Source organism: Octopus bimaculoides, chromosome 4 (genome assembly GCF_046866305.1).
Source record: "Octopus bimaculoides isolate indiv1 chromosome 4, ASM4686630v1, whole genome shotgun sequence".
NCBI classification, from domain to species: Eukaryota; Metazoa; Mollusca; class Cephalopoda; order Octopoda; family Octopodidae; genus Octopus; species Octopus bimaculoides.
In genome coordinates this window covers 21,668,280-21,689,813 of record NC_142931.1, presented here as the reverse complement: position 1 = coordinate 21,689,813, position 21,534 = coordinate 21,668,280, and the positions used below count along the sequence as shown (strand labels likewise).

At 38.5% G+C, this 21,534-nt stretch overlaps 1 protein-coding gene across 19 annotated transcripts in view; it reads left to right on the top strand.

Annotated features, from left to right (window-relative positions):
- The window catches only part of LOC106876309 (putative FERM domain-containing protein FRMD8P1), a 154,291-nt gene that overhangs the window by 65,798 nt on the left and 66,959 nt on the right, over positions 1-21,534 (top strand). For 16 of the 19 annotated variants that reach the window (XR_016241392.1, XR_016241398.1, XR_016241396.1 and 13 more), the window contains one exon: positions 15,850-15,946. Coding sequence is in view for 5 of the 19 variants with exons in the window: in XM_089350473.1 (XP_089206599.1) it covers positions 15,850-15,946 (97 nt within the window). In the remaining 14 variants the exon portion in view is untranslated. Of the gene's footprint in view, positions 1-8,321; positions 8,494-15,849; positions 15,947-21,534 lie in introns of those variants that run through there. The other 3 variants (XR_016241399.1, XM_089350475.1, XR_016241394.1) reach the window with 3 other exon arrangements.

The window sequence follows — 21,534 nt, the reverse complement described above, 5'->3', positions numbered from 1 at the left end:
CTCTTTGTGTTTAAATGTTTATACATCACTCTCACCCTCGTTCTCTTTACTTTAACTCCCATTTTTACTGTCTCACACTTTTGAGAATTCTCTGTCTTTCTTTATTCTGCTATTTCCATCTTTCTTTTTTTCTTTCCCTTCTGTCTCTTTGTACCTCTCTCCATTTTCCCCTATCAACATTAATGACACTGCCAGAGCTTCTTCTACCACCACCAACATAGCTACCAACTGTTTCTTTCTTACTTTGAGTTAGCATTACTCAAAACACTAGGGAGGAATGTACTATTGTATTAGTATACAGATTACTTAATTAATTCATGCAGTAATTAAATATTCGATAAGATTAAGATTTTAAATCCTAGAAATTATATCCAATATAGCATTTACAATATTGCCAACATAAATTATAATGCATTAAACCAGACAGGAAATAAACATATATTCTTAGAAACCATGGTATGCATTTGCATACCACTTTTTATCAAAATTATCATTCATTAACCCAATTTCCTTGTAAACTACTGAAAATTTTCTATGGAACACTAGCTCTTTAGCATTCAGATTACTTTCTCAAATGTGATGTTTATTTATTCATATTGTTTTGAATTAATCATGCTTTCTCTGGTAGATAAGAGATTTTCATGATGTGATGGCTTGTTTTTTTGTAAGATAGTTGTGAAAGGCTGGATTTGACCAGTTTTATCATAAAACAGATAGCATATTGAGGCCAGATGTGGCTGGTTTGAATGTTACATGGCTAGGGGAGAATCCCTAGCCTAGTGCTTCTGACAAAGTTGTGTGTGGTGGTCACAATTGAAACACGTTAAAGAAAAACCTTTTTCTTTTGGAGCCAAGTATCATTTGAAAAGGACAGCATCCATGACTATTTTCTAGTAACACTTGAAGAGGAAAGTGAACAGAAAGAGAGGTTGTGTGAGGGAGAAAGTTGTTTCCTTTCAGAGATTTTTACTAAGGGTGAGAGAGTGTAGTTAGAATGGTGTTGCTAAATATTCCTGTTGTAGCCATGTAAGCAGCATGCTAGTGATAAGAACTGTGAGAAGGTGCCTACTTTAACCCATCAGGATATTTCAGTGCTTTGTGTGAGGTTCCCAGGGTCATATGTGATTGTACCCAGTTTTGAGAATTTTGCTTGTTATGTTCTTGTTTTTGTTATTTATTGTTACTTTGCTGTTGGTTTTATTGTTATAGTTGATTTCTCCTTATTAAATGCAAATCCCCCACTGTTTTTGTTTTATATTTTCTATTGTCCCTTTCTTAGCTGTAGTGATAAGTTTGGATACGTGTATATGTTGATGTATATGCTTGTGTGGGTGTGTAGTTTGGTGTATATAGCTTGTAGCTGTGTATGTATGTGTTAATGTAAAGCTTACAATATTTATATTTCACATATTGTGCATGAGAAACAGCATAAAGTTACTCTTGCGTGTTGGTTGACATTTGACTGTTTGATTTGAGGGAGATTAGGCTGCTATTTCTAGCAGATCAATAACCATGCAGATGATCCCTTATATATGTAGGCTGACATAATCTGTATTTCATAACTGATATATAGCTAGTAATGAATGACAAACTTTTGAATATGTCTTAGACCTAAGCACTTGAGCCCTCTTTCTGTGCCAATCTTCTAGAAGGCATAAATAAAACCCTGATTGGAATAGTGAACAAATCTATGGAACAGTGTACTTACTATACACCACAAACATCTTTGAACTCCATTTATTTGATTGGTAACGATTTAATTACCAACATGCTACAACCATGATATTCTGCTTCTACTCTCTTCCTCTTCTACTGCTACTACAATGGCCTCTGCTCTACTGAACTAGCAGGTCTCATACTTCTTCTATCAGGGCCTAATTGTCTAATGTTTCTCTCTTTCTCCTCTTTGATGTTGTTTAACCCTTGGTCAACTTTGATGGAACAGATCTCTGATCAAAGTATTCAATTTGTGACCAACCTGTCTTGTTTTTGGTTCAAGTGCAGTCTAATCTAGGATTACATTATCCACTATGACTCTTCCCTTTTTAAGACTGTAGGGTGTGATATGAGGGAAATTTAGCAGCCATTTTTGACACATCATGTGACCCTGTAAGTTTTCCTCTTTGGTTTGATCATCTTCTTCTCTTCCCTTATTGTTTCTCACCTCCCAGACCTTTCACTAAACATTTTGTTCAGAACTGTAAGCATCTGAAATTCCCTCCTCTTCATCATCTTCATCACCACCAACGCCTTCTACAAGGACTTAGTACTCTTAGTTTGTCCCTACTAAATAAGGGAAGAAGCTTTTTGGAACTTTGTGCTTTTTTTTTCTTTTTTTCTTTGTCTTGTTTAGTCCCTCCAGAAGTTACTTTACTGCAATAGTGGTTAAGGACAGGATTTTTTGAATTAAGAATGTACAGGACCAGAGAAGATACTGCAAGGTATCCTGTTTATCATTCTACCAATTTTGTCAACCTACCACCACCTGAGGTTGGTATTTTGTTTATCAACAACCAAAAGAAGGAAAGGTAAAGTTTACCTCAGTGGGATTTGAACTCGGAGCACAGAGAGCCAGAATAAATACCTATGAAGCATTTAACTGTGTACACCAACAGTGCTGCTGTCAAATTACTGACATTGATCTGGATATGTTTTAAGTTTACACAGGCATTACCTTAGATCAGTGTTTCCCAACCATATTTTTTTTTTTACCTATGGAACCTTTTGATTTTGTTTTTACTCAGGTGGGTCCACATAGTCATTTGTTGTTTAAAAAATCCAATTCATCATCATCATCATTTAACGTCCGCTTTCTATGCTAGCATGGGTTGGACGATTTGACTGAGTACTGGCAAGCCAGAAGGTTGCACCAGGCTCCAATCTGATGTGGCAGAGTTTCTACAGCTGGATGCCCTTCCTAATGCCAACCACTCCAAGAGTGCAATGGGTGCTTTTACGTGCCACCGGCACGAGGGCCAGTCACACGGTACTGGCAACAGCCACGCTCAAAAAGGTGTTTTTTACGTGCCACCTGCACAGGAGCCAGTCCAGTGGCACTGGCAACAACCTCGCTTGAATGATTTTCTAACGTGCCACCAGCACAAGTGCTAGAAGACGACTCTGGTAACAATTACGCTCAAATAGTGCTATTTACAGGCCACTAGCATGGAAGCCAGACAGCTGCTGTGGCAATGAACACACTCGGACAGTGCTGTTAGTGCTCTACTGGCACAGGTGCCAGTCATCGAGTATGGTTCAATTATATTTTTATAATTACATATTAGGAATTGTATAAAAAATTTGTTAAAATATTTTGTGCATTGTAGAAGTGTAACCAATTTATTTTGCATAAACTTTAACTACAAAATTTTATATGGGCCCTGGTTGAGAACCACTGCCTTAGTTGATGGATTCTCTGTTAATTTCATTGATAAGCATTCAATTGCTTGATTAACTGAATGTCTGATTTCTTAAATTAATGTATAAGTGGGTGAGTATTCCACACTGTTTGCCTACCCTTAATATAATTTTCTGAGCTGAAACAGTGTGGCACAGCACATGACAAGGCTGGACCTTTGAATTAATTACTAGACCAATCCATCTGACAGGCTTTGGCATAACTTACCACCTACCAAATTTAATTCATATGGCATGTGTTCACTCCTAGCTATGCTAAGATGCCATGCAGTGGGATTGAACCCAAGACTTTGTGATTGCCAAGCAAACTTGTTAACAATTTAGCTGTGCCTACCACTTGGCTTATGTATATTTATGCTGAATAATAATCACACCAGACTCACTAATTTGAGAGTTGTCTCCTTTGGCCATCTTATGAAAAAAATTCTTTAAAAAAAAACCCAAAATAGGCTTGCATACACTGTGTGTGTGTGTGTGTGTGTGTGTGTGTGTGTGTGTGTGGTATGTGCCAACACCCACATATACTCAGTAATGTAAGTGGCTGGTCACTCACTAGTAATTCACCATTCTAGATACTAACCCAATTTTATTCTGCTCTACTTTGAGATTGTGTAACCAGTGTACCATGTTTTGGATGTCATTTGACCTTAATGCCTGACTTCCTTTTTATTTCTCTTCCATTCCACCCCACTCGCCACACATATGCATGCATTAACATCTATACATACATGTAGCATAAAGAGAACATTAATATATACATACACATGTACATTTTTTTAAATTTTTCAAATAAGTTGTGAAGTTAAGCAGACGGTTGAGATTTTTCAGACGGTTTAGATTGCTGTGTGGTGTGACTAATGCCCAGACTGAACATCTGTAGGAAAAACGTAGGTGGTGGTGGGAAAACTTTGTGTTTGGTCTGATTATATACACTTACACATGAACGTAGGTGTTCCATAAGAGTAAACTTATGTTTTATATGAGTTAATGAGGGAGCCTCTATGTCACCTGGTACAATCTAATCTGATACTTCTACAAAGTTTCCATCTATTCAATTTCAATCACAAGACTTTGGTTGACCAGAAGTTATAGTAAAAGAAACATGCCCAAAATGCCAGACACTGAGATTAAATGCAGGACTTGATCATTGCAAAAGGAACTGATTAACTACATGGTCATACCTACATACACTTAGTGAGTGAAAAACTAGAATCTGAGTAAAGTAGTGATAGTTTACATCTAGGCAGTTGTGAATAAATTAGAATTCTTTGAGGAAGAGAAGCCAATAGCTGAAAGTTCCTGCATAAAATAGATCGCTTTTCTTCATGCTTGACTAATTTATACTACTTTTTGGGTTGGTCTGATGTAATAGGAGATGGGTTCAAATTTTTGTTTGAGAGGGGGAAAAAAACAATAAAATGATTTCTCCCTAAGAGACAATCTCATAAAATGTGGAAAGAATAAGATAATTTCATCCACAGTATGTTATTGGTATTTACTTAAACATGACCACCACTGTGTGATTTAAGTTGTAAAATTCTGAAATGCTGAACTAAATTTCATTACACTTCTAGACCTGGTCTTTAGCATTTCTACCAATTCCACTATTCTGTTTCTAAAGTTTTTATGGCATCATTCATTCATTGGGTGATAACTAAACTGGGGTATCACCTTCTTTGGTGTAGTCAATTACATCAATCCCAATACTTATTTCATTGACCTTAGAAGAACAAAAGGCAAAGTAAACCTGTGCAGGGTCTGAACTCAGAATATAAAGAGTGCAACCAAATACCGCTTGACCTAGCAAGCCAAGTGAGAACAAAATCCAAGGCCTCTGCCAGGGATGTAACCAGCCCACTTATGCGTACCTTTCCTTCATTGGACACTAAACTCGGCTTGCGAAGACCTGTTGAGGCAAGTGAAATCGAAATCGAACTAAATTCGACGACTGGTACCCATGCTTTCGTCTCCTTCATTGGACACTGAACTCGGCTTGCGAAGACCTTTTGGGGCAAGCGAAAGCAAAATCGTGATGGCACTTGTGCCAGCGGAGCGCTAAGAGCACTGTTGGAGTGTGATCGTTGCCAGAGCAGCTGTCTGGCTTCCATGCCAGTGGCACGTAAATAGCACCATTTGAACGTGATCGTTACCAGCGTTGCCTTCCTGGCACGTGAAAAGACATTCAAGCGAGATCGTTGCCAGTGCCACTGGACTGGCTCCTGTGCAGGTGGCACGTAAAATACACCATTTTGAGCATGGCCATTGCCAGTACTGCCTGACTGGCCTTCATGCCTGTGGCACATAAAAGCACCCACTACACTCTCAGAGTGGTTGGCATTAGGAAGCTGTAGAAACTCTGCCAAATCAGATTGGAGCCTGGTGTAACCTTCTGGCTTGCCAGTCCTCAGTCATGGAAAGCGGACGTTAAATGATGATGATGAATTTACAACAAATCTGCATAGTGTGTCGTTGTTATTGTTAAGCTACAGCTTAGATTTGGTTTAGTAAGATTTACATCAACTCCACTATTTAACTGGTTCTTATTTTATCGCCCTTGAAAGGATGAACAGTTAAGTTGACCTTGATGAAATTTGAAGTTAGAACATAAAGATGGACGAAATACCGCTAAGAATTTTGTTTGGTGTGCTAATAGTAACAATATCACCGCACATAGTTCACTAGTTAATTGTCCTTCACACTACATTTGATATAGTTCTGTATGTCTTGTATACCTTTCCACATTTGTCATATTTGGCCTACTTTCTCTATCAACCATGACTCACTGACAACTTACCTAGTATATCTCATCTACTTGTACTGGATTTCTTATGCTTGAGTCACTTTTAACATGTTGAACTGTTTGTCTTTGTGTTGTTGCCAGGTTAATCATTGACAACCTGCCAGCAGAGATTATGCTTTTTTAAAAAAAAAAATATGGCTTAGAGGTGAAAGGGCAGTGGCATTGATATTCAGTGTAACCAAGAGTAGAAAGAAGTTACCCTCAAGACTTGAGGCTTATGCAACAGAATATATCTTTTGAAAACCACCTAGGGACCATATGGTGGCTTTCAACTGGCAACAGATGATGTCTACCTATCAAGATTGTGAGAACATCATGCATAAGAATGTTTTCCTTATTTAACTCCAGGTTATCCCTGTTTGAGCAAACCCATGATCAAAGGTGCATAAGCTTTGATCTTCCCCTGTTTTTTTCTTTTATTTTTATCATTTTTTTTTTTTACACCAGTGCCATCCTTCTTGTTTTAGTTTTTTAGCATATGAATTATTCTGTTGAATGTAATGCTTATTTATTCACATAATTTTGAATTAATCATGCATTGTCTTGTAGCTTCAAGATTTCAATGTTTATATCTAAAATGACATTGTTGAGTAGGTGTGATAGGCTGGATCTGGCTATTTGAGTGAGATGTAGCTGGTTCAAATGCTAAAGGGTTAGCATAATGATTTGAGAGAAATTTGGTTAGTATTTCTAGCAGATTGAACAAACATGAAGAGACGCTCTTGGCTCATTTAATCTGTGTGCATATATGTGTAAACACACACAAGCATAGCTTATAAGCACAGGCATGAGTGTATGGTAAGAAGTTTGCTTCCCTATCACATGGTTTCAGGCTCAATCTCACTTCATGGAACCTGGAGCAAGTCTCTGCTATTCTACTAGTTCCAAGCTGACAAAACTTTTTGAGTGGATTTGGTTAATGGAAATTTAAGGAAGCTCATTTCATATATGTATTTATGTGTGTGTGTGTATTTCTATCTCCTTGTTTTGACATCAGGCAATAGTTGTATCATTGTCTCACAAGCAGTGTCCTTTGTTTTCAGTCTTCGATGTAAATGGCAAACAATGGGGAAAATATTGCCATATATACAAATATTGGAAATGGGTATCTGGGTGTAGAAGATTTGCCTCATTGAATTCTGTTTAACCCAAGTAAATATAGAAAAGTGAACATAAAAACAATGATGAGAATATGTTGTAGACAATATGTGCACAGAAGCCCATCATGTATGTATATATATATATATATATATATATATATATATATATATATATGTGTGTATTTGTGAGATGCTTGCATTCCCTGTTGACATCATGACATGTCACTCAGTGCCTTAGAAAAACTACTGGAGTATTTAAAAAATCCCTTTTTTGAAAAAAAACAGGTAGGCTGTTGGTGATAGGAAGGGTACATGACCATAAAATGCTGCCTCAAATATGTTTCCAGCTAACCAATGCTAGCATGGGAAAATGGACATAAAAGGAATGATATTATTTAAAAACAGTTTGGTTCAGCTCCATGAAGCTTAATGTTTCTCAAGCTTGTCACAGGAACCTAGGTGGTCAGGCTGAACTTTAAGTTGCATGAGGCCAAATCAAACTATTTTTTTTTGTTTTTTTTTAAAGATAATAATGCAACTATTAGCAAATGTGTTGAGTGCCTGTACTTTTTATCTACCCACTTATTCACACACGCATATTTATAGAGGATACACGTAATCACACTGTTTGCAATTGAGGATGACTGGTTATTATAATGTTCTTGTGTTATACCTGTTTAGTCATGAGTGGACAACAGAGACCCTCTCTGACAGTCCACCTGTTGAAAGAAACAGATATGCAACGGGTGTGTATGAACAATGAAAGGTCGATTTTTAAATGAGTAAGAAAAACTTTTTCAAAACAAGAAAAGGCATGGGAGAGGGAAAGAGAGAGAGAGAGAGAGAGAGGGGGGATAGAGAGAGATAAGAAGATAGAAAAAAATGGAGAGAGAGAAACTAACAAAATGTGTTTGTCTAATGGAGGTGAAAGAGGAAGGAGATTAGTAAATTGTTAAGCCCTAAAGGCCTTGACACTTCCTCAATCTTTGTTAATTTGTCATCATTTGTTCTTCTTTCAGAGATAAAAAAAGGTGAGAGATAGGTAAACAGTTACACTCACACACACACACACACACGCACGCACGCACGCACGCACACACACACACCTACCTTCCACATTACAGCTGTTACAGTATTGTTTGAAACACAGCCATGGTTAGATATAAAAATTACAGAGTGAGTTAAATATTTTCTTTTGACTAACTTTTAGCTACTTCGCTTTATTAACTTGTGCATTTTAGAGACTGCTAAGTGTAGCCTGTGTGTGTATGTGTATATTATGTGTGTGTGTGTGTACGAATGTATGTATATGTGCGTATGTATATATTCATTTACTGTGTATGTAATTCTACTCCTTAAAGTAGAATACATAAACATAACTTGAATGATCTATCGCACATTTTACTCTAAATCTACAGAAATGTGTGTGTAGCGAGTGTGTGTGTGCATGTTTCAGATTTTTAAAGGCTATGCAGAAAGCCTCCAGGACTAAAACGGAACATCCTTATCATAGCTGGCCCTGGAGTAGAGTATCAAAATTTAAGTTTAAACAATAAATTATTTTAATGTTTTACAAAGGGAGACTACTCTGGCATTTTCGTTTTCCATTTTCAGTTTACCAGTCTATTTCAGTGAATCTTAGATATTGTACTTAAAAGTTTATTGTTAAAACATATTCTGTCCTCCCATGTTTTCATCAATGTACATTATGTGTCAGTTCTTTACATCATTGTGGGGAACGTGTTCATATTCTGTTTATTTTATTAGAATTATAAACATGTATATATATATATATATATGATACATATAGTAATATAGAAACCGCATTAAAAAAATATAAATCCAAAAACGGGAGAAAAAATGGAAAAAGAGGAAAACAAACATCAATTCAACATCAAGTGTCTCAATTAGTTGCACACCACAAGGTTCAATAGAACCTACTGAAGCAAACCAACACATTCACGGCATTACCACACGCGATGGCGAGGCTATAAAATATGATTCTGCTATAAAACTAATGGAAGAATTTTTTTTCCTAATAAGCACCACATATTACGTTCTGTTCCTCTTAATACTGAAACTGAAACAGTTTAAAGAGAACTCATTAAGTAGTTGATATTTAAGTACTCAGCACTGTGAGGGGAGACATGGATTCTGCAAGTCACAACTTGTCCAGAAGAGCCATCAGTCCAAATAAAAACAGATACATTGTATAGAGGACATTCCAGCCTTATCAAAGAAATTTTCTAGTGCAAGCAACATGATAAAATACACCCAGTCCATACTGTAAAGGGGTTTGTAATAGGGATTCACTGAAACATGGAAAAGTAGACTTTAAAATGAGGATGGTGATTTTACACACACACACACACACTCTCTCTCTCTCTCTCTCTCTCTCTCTCACTTCTAGTAAGTGTTATTAGACACTTAGTGAAAAAGCAGAAATAATTCTGTTACTATGACTGTGCATGTAGTGCATTCTGGAGCTTTACTCATGATATGTGGGTTTAACAGTGTTATATAGGATACATCTTGCATAGTAACAGAAATTGTGTTTGTGTAACCTCAAAATAGTGGCTGTTTATTAGATTATAATCAAAATATTTATAATGAATTTAGAATCGCTGGCATGGCTATGTGGTAAGAAGCTTGCTTCTCAACATGGTTCCAGGTTTAGTCCCCCTGTGTGGCACCTTGGGCAAATGTCTTCTACTATAGCCTTAGACTGATCAAAACCTTGTGAATGGATTTGGTAGATGGAAACTGAAAGAAGCCAATTGTGTATTGGTGGTACATAAAAAGTACCCACTACACTCTTGGATAGGTTGGTATCCTAAAGCCTAATGCCCTCTTTGGCATACCAGGTGCCCCCTTGGGGGCAGTATTGCCCACGTTGCGAACTCCTGATCTAGAGGAAAGGGCATTGCTCATAACCTTTGAGATCAGTGAGCTCAATACCATGAATTTCCATTCAAAATGTTGCCTGTCAAGACCTGTAAGGAAAACATGAAAACATCAGCAGAAAGAAAATTCCAGAGGGGCAATGGTCTGGGGGTGGAAAGGGCTTGGAATAATGATTAGCGAAGCTTCAAGATGTTGGGATGCATCAAAAATGCTAAGAGGTGAGTGAGTTGGGGGTATCTCAGTAGTGTAAAGATTTATTGTGATTGTAAAGTAGTTCTCTTTACAATCACAAGTTCCTGTGTCCAATTTCTTGTGTGGAATCATGAGTAAATGTCTCCTGTCATAGCCCTGTATCAGCCAGTGTCATTTGAATTAATTGGATAGATAGATACTGTATAAAAGCCTATTGGACAGACAGTACTTGTCTTAGGTGACATTCAATTCCTCACCTAGTTTCACACTATCACACGTACCTCAGGGTACCTTAAGAAGTGTCCATTCTGTAGCAATTATTCAGGCCAAGCCTATGGTCTGGGTAATTATATCTTGATGCATTTCTACCTACTATAGCAAACTATGAATTGTGGAGTTGTGAATTTTTTTTTTACTGCTCTTTTCCTCTGACTAAGTCATAAAACAAAATTGTGTCACTGCTTAGATCTTAAGAAATTTATTTTTGTCTCTGAAACCTGATGTGAGTAGTGTTGAAGTTGAATTCACAACAGAAAGGCAGTGAGACAACTGTTATTGTTCAGTTTTCTGAGTCTGGGATACCTGATAATAGAGAATTATATTTTTCACATTTTTGTTAAATATTTCTAATTCCAACAAATAGGTTTTTTTTTTTAATTTCATTTTTGTCATAAAAGATATACATGTGTGTGTGTGTGTGTGTGTGTGTGTGTGTGTGTGTGTGTGTGTGTGTGTGTGTGCTGGTGTCACATACAAAAACATCATGCCAGTGCCACATGTAAAGCATCTGTGCTGGTGCCACATACATAGCACTCAATACCCTCTGTAAAGTGATTGGTGTTAGGAAGGGCATCCAGCCATTGAAACCCCAACCCATGTTAGAATGGAAAATCAACAATAAATGATGATGAGGATGATATAGGTAGAGGCATGCCTGTGTGGTTAAGTGGAGCACTTTGAAATTACATGGGTTTGTGTTCAGTCACACTGTAGCATCTTGAGCAAATGTCTTTTACTGTAGGTCTGAGTTGATAAATGCCTTACAAGTCTATTTGGTATACACTTATAGGCATGGCTGTGTGGTTAGAAGCTTGCTTCCTAACCAATAGCTCTGAGTTCAGTCCCTCTATTTAGAACCTTGGGCAAGTGTCTTCCATATAGCTTTGGGTTGACTAAAGCTTTGTGAGTGGATTTGGTAGACAGAAACTGAAAGAAGCCCATTGTATATGTGTTTATATCTATGTGTCTGTGTTCATCCCCCACCACTGCTTGACAGCCAGTGTTGGTGTTTATGTCTTCATAAGCAAAAAATACCAATAGAATAAGTACTAGGCTTAAAAAAATAACTCCTAGGGTCAAGTTGTTTGACTAAAACCCTTCAAGGTGGTGCCCCAGCATGGCCACAGTCTAATGACTGAAACAAGTAAAAGATAAAAGATACAGAAATTGTGTTGCCCATCATATGTATCCGTCTTTGTTCTTCTTCCACTGCTTGACAACCGATGTTGGTTGGCTTATGTCCCCATAACATAAGGATTCCACAAACGAAACTGACAGATCAAGGATCAGACTTCAAAAATAAGTATGGGGTTGATTTGTTTGGCTTAAAACCTTTCAAGGTGGTGCTCCAACATGACCACATTCCAATAAATGAAACGAGTGAAAGGCAAAAAATAAAGATAGTTGAGACTATGATTTAAAAACGATTTTTATTTATTTTTCCTTTGTGTGTTTTTACAAACATTTGCTCCCATTTATAAAACAGATTATTTAAAACTTGCTGCTGCAATTTTTTAACATGCTTCTTGTTGGTCATTGTTTAATTCTAAACCCTGGTCAAGCAAACCTAAGATCAGCTACTTCCACCACACTTTATTACATCATATTAACACAGAAGAAATGCATTCAGATACACTATGAACACCCATTGCAGAGGATGCAGATAGCCACAGTGGCAAAACATGAATTGGGAACAAATGATGTAACTGCGTCTTGTATTTGTCATATTATTTTCCTGTATTTGCTCTGTATATTATAACAAGTAACACTATTAAGTACAGTAACAACCAGTAGCAGTCATACATCTAACTGTACATACAAGGAATATTTGTGTGTGTGTGTGTGTGTGTGCAGGCTGTGTGGTAAGAAGCTTGCTTCCCAACTACATGGTTCTGGCTTCACTCCCACTGTGTGACACCTTGGGCAAGTATCTTATACTATATGGGAGAATATACAAAAAATAACAACAGACGAGGACAGGTGGTGTAAATAACAAAAGTATATATTAGTATGACGCTCGGGAATACGGAAAGTCTTTGACGTTTCGAGCTACGCTCTTCAACAGAAAGAATACGGAGACAAGGAGAAAAACACGGAGAAAAAAAATTGAATAGTGTTCAGTCAACGGTCAATCATAATAATGGCCGATCATAACAATGACTGACCGGAAGTTAGAAATTCTTATTTCAGGAGAGCTAAGAAAGGGGGAGATAACAAACGGTGATCGGGAACGAGGGGCTGGGTGTGGGAGGTAGACTGCTGGTGATCTTGACGTATGTAGTGTGAAAATGGGGTAAGGGAGAAAGGGAGAAAGTAGTTGGTCAGTTGTAGTGTGTGCGTGGTGTGATGCGAGGGTATTGGTGTGGTGTGATGTGAGGGTGTTGGGAGGTGGGGAAGGCATGGGTGGAGTGTGGGGTAGAGGTAGGGGTATGTGGGTAGGGGTGGGTGGTGGGTGTAAGGAATTGGATGGGGTGGAGTGGGAAGGTAGAGTAGGAGTGTGTTGGGGTGTGGTGGGATGAGCTTATGAGGGGGTGTTGACGAGGAGGGAGAAGGGGAAGGTGGATGTAAGAGAGGGGGAAGATGGGTATGGGAGGGGAGAGGAAGAGAGGAGAGAGGGTGGGTATAAGAGAGGGAAGGGGGATTGAGAGAGGGGGAAGGTGGGTATGGGGGGAGAAAGAGAGTGAGAGAGAGGGAAGAGGGGTATGGGGGGGAAGAAGAAAGGAAGAGAAAGAGAGTGAGAGAGAGGGGAAGAGAGTGAGAGAGTAAGGGTGAGAGAGTAAGAGTGTAGAGAGTAGGAGAGTAAGAGTGTAGAGAGTAAGAGTGAGAGAGGGGGGAGTACGAGAGAAGAGAGTGAGAGAGAGTAAGAGAGAGGAGAGAAAGAGTAGGGGTGAAGAGAAGTGGGAGTGGAGAGAAGTATGAAGAGAGGTGAAGAGACATACAAAGAAGTAGGAGTCGGAGCAGGAGGTGGGGGAGGGGAGAGATGGGTGGTAGGAGGGAGGGTGGGGGAGAGAGACAGGAGGAGGGGGTTAGATGAAGAGTGGAGGGGAGTTGAGCCCATGTGGCGCAAAGGAGCGAAGATAGAAGATTAATCCCTGTTCACGGCGCAAACGGGAGTCCGGATGGCCCCTGTGCATGGACAATCCAAACACAGACAGGTGTTGCCGCAAGGAGTGGCCGGCAGAACGGAAGTGGCGTGACACCGGGGTGTCATTGCCGACGTTGATATCTCGGAGGTGTTCCGCGAATCGGTCGGCCAGGCGCCGCCCCGTTTGTCCGATGTACAGGGATTGGCAGAGAGAGCAGGAGAGGCAATATATGATGTTGGTAGACGTGCAGGTGAAGGTGTCGGTGATGCGATAGGGTCGGTGATGGGTGCTGGTGAGGAGGGTGGTGTTGGAGAGGTAAGGGCAAGTGCGGCAGCGTGGGCGGGAGCAGGGGAACGAGCCAGGTTGGGAGGTTGGGTTGGGGAAGAAGCTGTGGACCAAGAGGTCCCGTAGGTTGTGGGCTCGTTTGAAGGAGGGGAGGGGTCGATTAGGGAAGATGTGGGAGGTGGAGGGGTCGGACTGGAGGCGCCGAAAAGCTCGGAGAATGGAGCGTTGGAGGGGTAGGGTGGTGGGATGGTAGGTGAGGGGAAAAGGGAGGCGGGAAACGGCAGGGCGGGTTCGGGGGGAGAGAGCAGATGCACGGTCCACAGAACGTGCTCTGGCAAGGGCGGTGTGGATGGTGGTGGGTGGATATCCACGCAGGCTAAAGTGGTGAGCCATGAGTTGAGACTGAGTCTCAAAGTCATGGCTGTCGCTACAAAGTCTGCGTAGACGGAGGAATTGGGAATAGGGGATGGAAAGTTTTGTGTGTCTAGGGTGGGAGGAGGAGAAGTTGAGATAGGAGTGTGAGTCTGTGTGTTTGTAGTGGATGGAGGTGCTAAGGGCGGAGTGGAGGATGCTGACCGAAATGTCGAGAAAGGGGACAGAGGTGTCAGAGACAGTACAGGAGAAGTGGAGGGCAGGATGGAAAGATTGAACGAAAGAGAGGAACGAGTCAAGATGTTCGCGGGAGAGAGAGGTGGCACCGATACAGTCGTCGATATCTTATACTATAGCCTTGGGCTAACCAAAACCTTGTGAGTGGATTTGGTAGACAGAAACTGAAAGAAGCTTGTGTGTGTATCTGAGTGGTTGGCGTTAGGAAGGGCATCCAGCTGTAGAAACTCTGCCATATTAGATTGGAGCCTGGTGTAGCCATCCGGTTGCACCAGTCCTCAGTCAAATCGTCCAACCCATACTAGCATGGAAAGCGGACGTTAAACGATGATGATGATACGATGGTGTGTGTGTGTGTCTCTATTCCTCTTTACCACTCGTCAAACAGTGTTGGTGTGTCTACATTCTTGTAACTTAGCAGCTCAGCAAAAAGTCTAATAAGATAGGTACTAGGCTTTAAAAAACAAAATGACTCCTGGGGTTGATTTGTTTGGCTAAAATCCTTCAAGTGGTGCCACAGCATGGCCACATTCAAATGACTGAAACAAGTAAAAGATAAAAAATATATATCTGGGTGAGTAGATGGGTGTTTGTGTTTGTCTGTTTAACTTTGTTATGATTGTAAATAGGTGTGTCGTTGTCAAAAAAGTAATGTTGTTCATTTACAGTGTTCAGTGAAAACATGTCTGTCTCGAGGAAAAAATATTACCTTACTCGGAAACAGGTGAAGGTTGATAGCAGGAAGGGCATTCAGTCATAGAAAATCTGCCTCAACAAATTCCATTTGACTCCTGGAAACATGGAGAAACAGATGGTAATACGATGATGACGATTATCTAGCTATCCATCCATCATACTTTTGCACCTTCTGTCTGCTAAATTTCACTGAAATGGTAAGGTTAGTCCATTCCAGGGCTGTAGTAGAAGATATTTGCCCAAAGTACCATGTTGTACTATCATACCTGGAAGTATGTGGTCGGAAAGGAAACATTTTAACTGGACAGCCATACTGCCTTCTATATACTACCATGCTAATATGATATGGTCCATAAAGTCACTGTAAATTCTTGGCATTTATTCTTTTCTTTTTAGGCCTATCAATAATAGTGATTTTCAGCATATTGATTTTGTTATCTGATGGCTTTTCTTTCTTACTTTGTTTTTGTATCTTTTCTAGACTAATCCAAAGGAACCTAATGAAGATGTGAAAGAAGAGACTACACTGCTGGTTGGTGAAAGCGTGGAAAGTAGTAGAGAGCGGATAACTTTATCAAGTATGTAATTTTATTATTTGAGTTTTATTTTGTACTAAACTTGAACAAGGCACAATAATAGCACATACATCTGTGCTTAGGAGTATCTGATTATGAGCAGTAATCTTGAGGTGATTACTGTTAGGAAAGAAAAGGTACACTAAAGTTGATACAACATTGGTTAGTCAGAGTTCATCATTAGTATAGAGCAGTCTAACATTAAACTTATTCTGATCTGAGAGATAAATAAAAGCTTTAGATTGGTAATTTAGCTTAGAGATTCTCATAGCTAAAGTCCTCAATGATGTCAAGAGCTATGATGTTGCTTTTACAGAAGTCCTCAAGGACACCAGACCACTGGTGTATAATTAAGGCTCTTGTGGGTACCATATTGTTGATTACGGGGAAAGGAAACAGAATGAAGTAAATGTTGTTTAACTCTAGTTTAACCCTGATCAAGCAGACCAATGATCAAATGTAATCCAGCCATGACTATCTTCTCTCTCTCTCTCTCTCTCTCAGGGACAATGCATGCAAGACTACACTATCCAATGTGCCTCTCTTTTCTAAGATGATAGCGTGTAATTCAAGACACATTTGGCTGTTATTTCTTGCAGGCTGTGTGACCACTTAAGCTCCCATCTGTTCTTTCATGCCATCTCACTATTTTTCCTATCACTGTCTAAGACAGGCTCATTCCTATTCACAGTACCATCGCATTGTTTTTCTCATCATGTTCTCTGGTACTCTCACCTCTCTTTCACTAATCTCACTCTCTCCTATTCAATACACTCTCTATTTGCTTCCTATATTGCACACTTGCTCTCCTCTCTGACTGTCTCTTCTGTCCTTCCTCTTGGTCATATTGCATTGAAAATAAGAAAGTGATAATTTTTAGTCTTGTGGGTCACAAGAAGGTGCACAGCTTTGTATCTATAGTATTTGGTTCACAGCCTTAAAAGTGTGAGCCAAAGACATCCTGGCATAGAAGCCATGCCAAAAAATGGACTATTTTGAGCAAGACATAATCCTTCAATCTGTCTTTGAGAGTGGTAACTCTAAATAAGGTTTGAATAAAATCATGGCAACCTATCAAATCTATCAAATCTATGCTAGCATTGAAAGTGGTTGTAAAAGTGGGTGTGAAAATAAATATACGCCTTGGGTAAATGTTTTCTGCAACAGCTCCAGACCAATCTAACCATTATGAATGGATTTGATAGATGGAAATTGAAAGAAGGTCATCGTATGTGTTTAATGTGTGTATGCTTGTGTACTGTTGTCCTGACAGGACCATTATACAAGCGATGATGTGCATTTCCAGTTTTCATGGGAAAACATGCCTGACCATGGGAAATGTTACCTTTCTTGGAAATAGATGAGGGTTGGTGGCAGGAAAGGCATCTGGACATAGAAAATTTACTTCAACAAATTCCATCTCACTCATGCAAGTATGAACATGTGGATGTTAAATAATCATGATGATTGATCATCAGTCACGTTTCTACTCACTGATAACACAATGTCCAGCTCATATTCATATCTCAACAAAGACCTTTTTGGAAATGTCTTTAAAATGAAGTATATTATCTGGTTTAATTATTTTATCTCTAATAAAAATCAGAACCTTTCTAAACACTCAGAACTTTCATAATATCCTTTTGACATTTATTGCCTCCACTTCAGCTTACAATGTCCCCCGGTGGGGTGTTATCACCCAGGTTAAGAACCAGTCAACTAAAGTACTATAAACACTATGATACATTGTGTCACAGAGTGACACATTCCAGTCTTTATGTAAGCATTTCACCTCAGAATCACACCACTCAGTGGTAAATTAAGCAACCAAGGAAGACTGCACGTGGTTGTGCGACCATCTAAAAATAGCAGACAAACCTCCCTCATTGTGCACCTTATCTTAAGGTAAGGAAGGGCACACTGGATTATGTTGTCCTAAATATAGTATCTGAAAAAACAGACAAGAAGATTACATCTGAATTATCTTTGGTGTGCGTGTGTGAGAGAGATAGACAGAGAGGGATTCTGTGTGAATGTGTACATTCTACTTTGAGCTGAGCTACAGATATTGATATTTGTTGACATTTCTGTCAACAAATCAAGCAGTGGCTGTATGCTTTCAAAGTTGACTGAAATAAAAACATACTTGAAAAATAGTTTAATGACAGGAAATGCATTCAGCTGTAAAATCAATACCTCATTAATATGTATCCATTTAACCCATGCTCACATGGAAAAAAGCCATAAAATGATGCATATTGAATGAACAAAATATAACATTTGTGATGTCATTGTGTGTTACATTCTGTGGAGGAAAATCCTGCCCCAAAATTCCAGTTTTCAAAACGTGATACAGCATAGTGTTTGTTATTGAAACAAAATAGATGTTACAACTTTGATTATACTTCAGCCCTATAGGTCAATGACAGAACATTTGTATGGTTCCATGACTTGCTAGAAACAGCAACCAAATCTACTTCTAATTGCACAACTTACTGTCTTAACTTTTTAGCATTTAAACTGGCCATATCTGGCCAAACTTTTCAACTTGTTTTATGTTCAAACTAACCAGATCCAGACTATTTGTAATGCCATTCTTAAAGTAAACAATCATATCATTGAAATCACAAAACTGTGAGATAAGCCATGGTTAATTCAAAACAATGTGAATAAATAAACATTACATTTGACAAAATAATCTGAATGCTAATGGATTAGACAAAAACAGGACATGTTGGATAATGTAGTTGTCCATGTACAAGACCTGAAAACAACAAAAAGAAGAATGTTGAGATGGTCAGGGCTGGAATGTCTTTGATCAGGTTTATTTTTCTTAAGTTTTATGGCTCATCAGTCCACTTACCTGGTTTTGTGGCATATAAATAACAGAGAGCACAATGTTCCCCTAGAATGGGATGTCAGTCCATTGCATGATTTAAGGTCAGCAATTTTGAGAGGAGTGGGCAAGTAGGCTCCATCAATCCCAGTACTTAACTTATCATCATCATTGTTATCATCATCATTGTTATCATCATTTAACTTCCATTGTCCATGCTGGCATGGGTTGGACGGTTTGACCAGAGCCAGCAAGCCGGGGAGCTGCACTAGACTTCACTCCGATTTGGCATGGTTTCTATGGCTGGATGCCCTTCCTAATGCCAACCACTTTACAGAATGTGCTGGGTGCCTTTACATAGCACCACATGGATGCTTTTATGTGGTGTTGCACAGGTGCTTTTACACGGCACTGCATGTGTGCTTTTATATGGCACCACAAGTGCTTTACCCTAGAGGGACCAGTCTTAACACTTCTACTGCAGAGTACGGGTCTTCTTGAAGACAGCAAAGCACCAGAGATCTTGGTCTTATTTTATTCACTCCGAAGGAATGAAAAGCAAGGCTGACTTTTGTGGGATTGAACTCAGAACATAAAGAGCTGGAAGAAATGTCACTAAGCAATTTGCCCAATCTGCTAACAATTCTGTCACCTTGCCACTTTACCTGTCAAGGTTTATCTGGAGGTAAGCATCAAAATGTGTACTTGAGCCTCGTTCTGTGTTACACTGAATTTGATGCGTTTAAACCTGATTCTGAAAATTAATTTTCTCTTGCAAATTCGTTAACTGTTAGTGTCAGTGTTACCGAGTCAACAAAGTTCCATTGTGAAGTAATGATATCATTAATTCACAACAGCTGGTTGGCTTCTGTTTCAACGAATCACAAACTTGTTGCAGCTGGAACTAATTCTATTATAAAGAATCAAGGAATCAATCAAATTGGAAACAATTTCTCTCTCTCTCTCTCTCTCTCTCTCTCTCTCTCTCTCTCTCTCTCTCTCCCACTTTTATTTTTGCTTTATTTTTGTTTTACTCATTTCTTCAGATGCCTTCCTTAAATTTCCTTTTAAATCATGTTAAACTTGGTAATTAGTATTCTAGCAAAAATGACCTCGTTAATGAAATTTACTTGAGTGTAAATTACACAACGAAATAATTCTTGACACAAAGTCATCTAATTATTGCTTTTATTTTTCTTTTCATTTTTTCTTCTTTTTTTTTTCTCTATTGATAACGGAACTTCATTTTAATAGTTTCCTCTGTGTTATGTTCCATGCTATCAATTTCTGATTATCTTAATAACGAAAATAATAATAATGATGTTAACGATGATAATAATAATGACAAAACTGATAATGATGGTGGTGATTATGATGATGATTGTCATCATTGTTGTCGCCTTTTAGTGTTGTTGTTGTTGTTGTTATCCTGAAAATTTATGCGATATCAATTTCTTTGTGTGGTAAGAGGAAGAGGCTTTTCTTAGCAATCCAATGTATAACTTCTAAGAAGGAGGTTGTGTGTGTGTGTGTGTTTTGTGGGAAAGAATAGCAAGAAGATGATTTTTAAAGTGGATATTATATTTAGCATTTCATCTAGAGTTACTTTCGAATTTTGAAACCTTCAAACAATGTAGGTCAGGGAACAATCTTATTTATTTTCATCAATTTTACAATTTAGGTAAAATTTTGACTTTGTCGTTTAGTTCTTACTTTTTAATTTTTTTTTTGTATTTTTATTTTTATTTCTGAATAGGCAGTGGAGGAGTTTGTGTGTGTGTACACATCAACATAGATTTTTCTAAGTATTTTTAGAACATCTATTTATAATTGAGAACACATACGACTGGAAAAATTACTTAAGATTTTGATGACACATTTCACAGAACAAAAGACTTTGCTCTTTTATTTACATATGAGCTTGTTTGTTCACAATTTGGCTTTAATTTCAGCCAACATTCAGTGTCATCCAATAGTGTTACAATGTAAAATAAAGTGTCTTGCTCAAGGACACAATGTGCTGCCAGGAACCAAACTCACATCTTCATGTTCTTGAGCCGAATACCCTAACCACTAAGTCAAATGCCTTCACTACATGCCCTAACTCTTCGAAACGCTTAGTTTAGAATAGGGGCAGCTGATGAAGGAAATATTCTCTATGTGGCCTGTTTGTTTTCTGTACTCTGTTTATGTTCTGTTTTTCATTTTGTCCACATTTTTTTTGTGACTTCCTGTACCCAGATATGCATCTATATACACATGTAGATGTAGGCATGTACGTATATATGCATATACTCACATATTATTTGTATTATTATATATATATATATATATATATATATATATATATTTGGAGAAATTGGAATCAACAAGAAGGAATATGATTAGACAGTTATTTTTTATTCACTACAATAGTTTTCACTCAATATAGTTCTCCAAAAATACAGTTACTTGGTTATGTAACTGTTTGTTTGCTTAATGAGATCTAGTTGTTTCCTCGGGTAATATTTAAGTGTTGTCTCTGTTACTTTAATATCTTCGACTTCAAGGTCATCCCATCTGTCCGTCTTGGTTTGAATTAAGTAGTAGCTGGTGGATTCATGTTGTTTGCTATGAGTGGTTATAGCAGTCTGTCAACGCACTCTGGCAGCAAACATCTACCAGCTACTAGTAAATTCAAACCAAGACAGATGGACGGGAAAGCCTTGAAGTCGAAGATTTTAAACTAACGGAGACAACATTTAAATATCACATG